We start from the raw sequence: 3,121 nt of genomic DNA on the forward strand, positions 1-3,121 counted from the left end.
CAGGTGGCTCAGGTGAAGCTTAGCTGCGGAGAGGGGATAGATTTGGGGAAAAGCTATTGTTTATTTTCTTTGGTTTTTGAAATAAGACGTAAACCCTTACGAGATTTTTTTTATAATCATTTGTTTAGTGATTATGGACTTGAACAGTTATTGGTTAGCTAATAAATTTTGAATTTTCCTGTGTTTTGGGAAAATGAGGTATTATTAAATGTTGTGTATTTTAAATTATTGCTTTTACTTATTTATAAATCCGTAATATCCTGACGGGATGTTACATTTGGTATCAGAGCAATGGTTTTCAAAATGATTTTGGGGTGTATGGGGAGTGAGCTTATTGTGTTACACTAGCGTGACTAATTGTTTGTAATGTTGTGCTATTTTTGGATGAGAAATCCTAATTTTGAGCTGTGTGTGTGAACAACTGTAATATGTGGCGCGCGCAAGCTATGGCTAACAGGAGGAGAAGGAACACGGTTGGAGCTGATGACATAGCTCAGGCGATTCATCGCATGATGGACGCGATGCAGCTCATAGCGGTGCCACCCAAAGCCATAGTGGCACCTACCAGACCGGTATCTGTGGAGGACTTCATGAAACATCAGCCAGCTAAGTTCTCTGGCAAGGCCACTCTTGATGAGGCAGATTCTTGGATGCGGGAGTGCGAGAAGATTTGCAGAGTGCTGGAATGCACGGATGCTCAGAAGCTATTGTTTATCACATTCCTTCTGGTGGTAGACGCGGAGTACTGGGGTAGGGGATGCAGCAGTTGATGCAGACCCGTGATGAGCAAGTAACCTGGGCTACCTTCGGGACGAGGTTTCTGGAGAAGCACTTTCCAGATAGTGCGAGGCACGAGCGGGAGGCAGAGTTCCTTACCCTCCATTAGGGAACTATGACCGTGCAGGCATACATTGAGCGATTTGAGTACTTTGCACGTTTCTACTCGCTCGTAGTTACAGAGGAGTGGAGGTGCAAGAAATTCGAGGGCGGACTGAAACATGAGCTACGCCGCTTCATTGTGCCGCTCTGGATTAGAGAGCTTCCAGTTTTGGTCGAGTAGACCAAAATTGTGGAGCAGTTGGAGACGTGATCTAGTAGGGGAGGGAGACAACAAAAGACTACTCTAGATGTCAGATCACAGAAAAAACCATAAAGCAGGCCACCAACTACCTCTAGGAGGCTACAGTGCTATAATTGTGGCGGGGAGCATCTAAGGAGGGACTGTACTAGACCTGCTAGCAGTTCAGGCGGAGGCAGTAGCACTGGTAAGTGCTACGTGTGTGAGCAGACGAGACACTTTGCACGCCAGTGTCCTAACAGAAAATCAGCTGGGGGTAAACCAGATAATAAACTTGTCGGTGATCGACCTAGAGCACCGGGGCGTGTGTTCGCCTTGACGACCACCGAGGCATCACAGTAAGGTAACCTAGTGCAATTTTTGTGTTTGTTGTGTAACCATGAGGTTGTGGTGTTGTTTGACTCAGGAGCCACCCATTCATTCGTGTCTAATGAATGTGTGAGGAGGCTCGGGTTTGCGATGCGAGAGCTGGGGTGCGAACTGATAGTTGCGATGCCAGCATCTAGTGAGGTATCCACCAATTCTGTGTGTGTGGGGTGCCCTGTGGAGGTGGCAGGCCACAGGTTCAAGTTGAATCTTATTTGCCTGTTGATGGAGGGTTTGGACGTGATTCTGGGAATGGACTGGCTGTCGAGCAACCATGTTGTCATCGGTTACGGACGACACAGGGTAGTGTTCCCAGATACAGTCGGGTTGGAGCTTATCTCGTTTAATCAGGCTGTGAAAGAGATTGAGGTTGGAGCTACATATTTTATGATAGTGGCTCATGCGGAGAAGATGAGTACGGCCGAGAAAATCAGCAGGATTCCAGTAGTGGATGAATACGCATATGTTTTTCTGGATGAAATTCCAGAGTTGTCTCCTAGCAGGGATGTGGATTTCTCCATTGATCTCATCCCTGGCGTTGGGCCAATTTCTATGGCAACGTACAGGATGGCGCCAGCTGAGTTAGCTGAATTAAAGAAGTAGATTGATGATTTACTTGAGAAGAAGTTCATCCGACCGAGTGCATCACCGTGGGGAGCACCGGTTTTGTTAGTGAAAAAGAAGGATGGTAGCTCCAGGTTGTGTGTTGACTACCGATAATTGAACAAGTTAACGATAAAGAATAAGTACCCACTGCTGAGGATTGACGACCTGTTGGATCAGCTGAGGAGAGCGACGATGTTCTCAAAAATACACTTGAGGTCGGGGTACCATCACATCCTAGTCAGGCCAGAGGATGTACAGAAGACCGCTTTCAGGTCGCGCTATGGTCACTACGAGTATGTGGTGATGTCGTTTGGGGTGACCAATGCGCCGGCCATATTCATGGATTATATGAATAGGATTTTCCGGCCATAACTAGATCAGTTCGTGATAGTGTTTATTGACGATATTCTGATCTATTCTAAGAACAGAGAAGAACACGCAGAGCATCTGAGGGTGGTGTTGGGGATTCTCAGAGAACATCATTTGTATGGGAAGTTATCAAAATTTGAGTTCTGGCTGGAGGAGGTACAATTCCTAGGCCATTTAATCTCAGCCCAAGGAATATCAGTTGATCCGGCCAAGATCGAGACAGTGGTGAAGTGGGAGAGGCCACAGACAGTTACAGAGGTGCGGAGTTTCCTGGGTTTGGCAGGGTATTATCGGCGATTCGTGGAGGGTTTCTCCAAGATGGTGAGTCCCCTGACACAGCTCACCAGAAAGAACCAACCCTTCTCATGGACAGATGAGTGTGAGGCCTGCTTTGAAGATATGAAGAGAAGATTGACTACCGCACCAGTACTGGCAATCCCTGACACGACTAAAATGTTTGAGGTATACAGTGATGCCTCGTACCAGGGGTTGGGTTGTGTGCTGATGCAGGATAAACAACTTGTGGCCTATGCATCGAGACAGTTGAAGGTGCAGGAGAAAAATTACCCGACGCATGACTTGGAGTTAGCGGTAGTGGTGTTTGCCCTCAAGACATGGAGGCATTATTTGTATGGAACGTAGTTTCAGGTATTCAACGATCATAAAAGCTTAAAATATTTGTTTGATCAGAAGGAGCTGAAT

General features: G+C 46.6%; 1 protein-coding gene across 1 annotated transcript; it reads left to right on the plus strand.

Annotated features, from left to right (window-relative positions):
* The first annotated feature begins 1,537 nt into the window (after positions 1–1,537).
* On the plus strand, positions 1,538–2,047 carry LOC114175220 (uncharacterized). Its single transcript, XM_028059984.1, has one exon. It carries the CDS (start codon positions 1,538–1,540, stop codon positions 2,045–2,047), a length of 510 nt encoding a protein of 169 aa, XP_027915785.1.
* Positions 2,048–3,121: the final 1,074 nt, after the last annotated feature.

The sequence above is a fragment of the Vigna unguiculata genome, chromosome 3, assembly GCF_037176805.1.
Source record: "Vigna unguiculata cultivar grain cowpea cultivar isolate G323 ecotype 2 chromosome 3, ASM3717680v1, whole genome shotgun sequence".
Classification (NCBI taxonomy): Eukaryota; Viridiplantae; Streptophyta; class Magnoliopsida; order Fabales; family Fabaceae; genus Vigna; species Vigna unguiculata.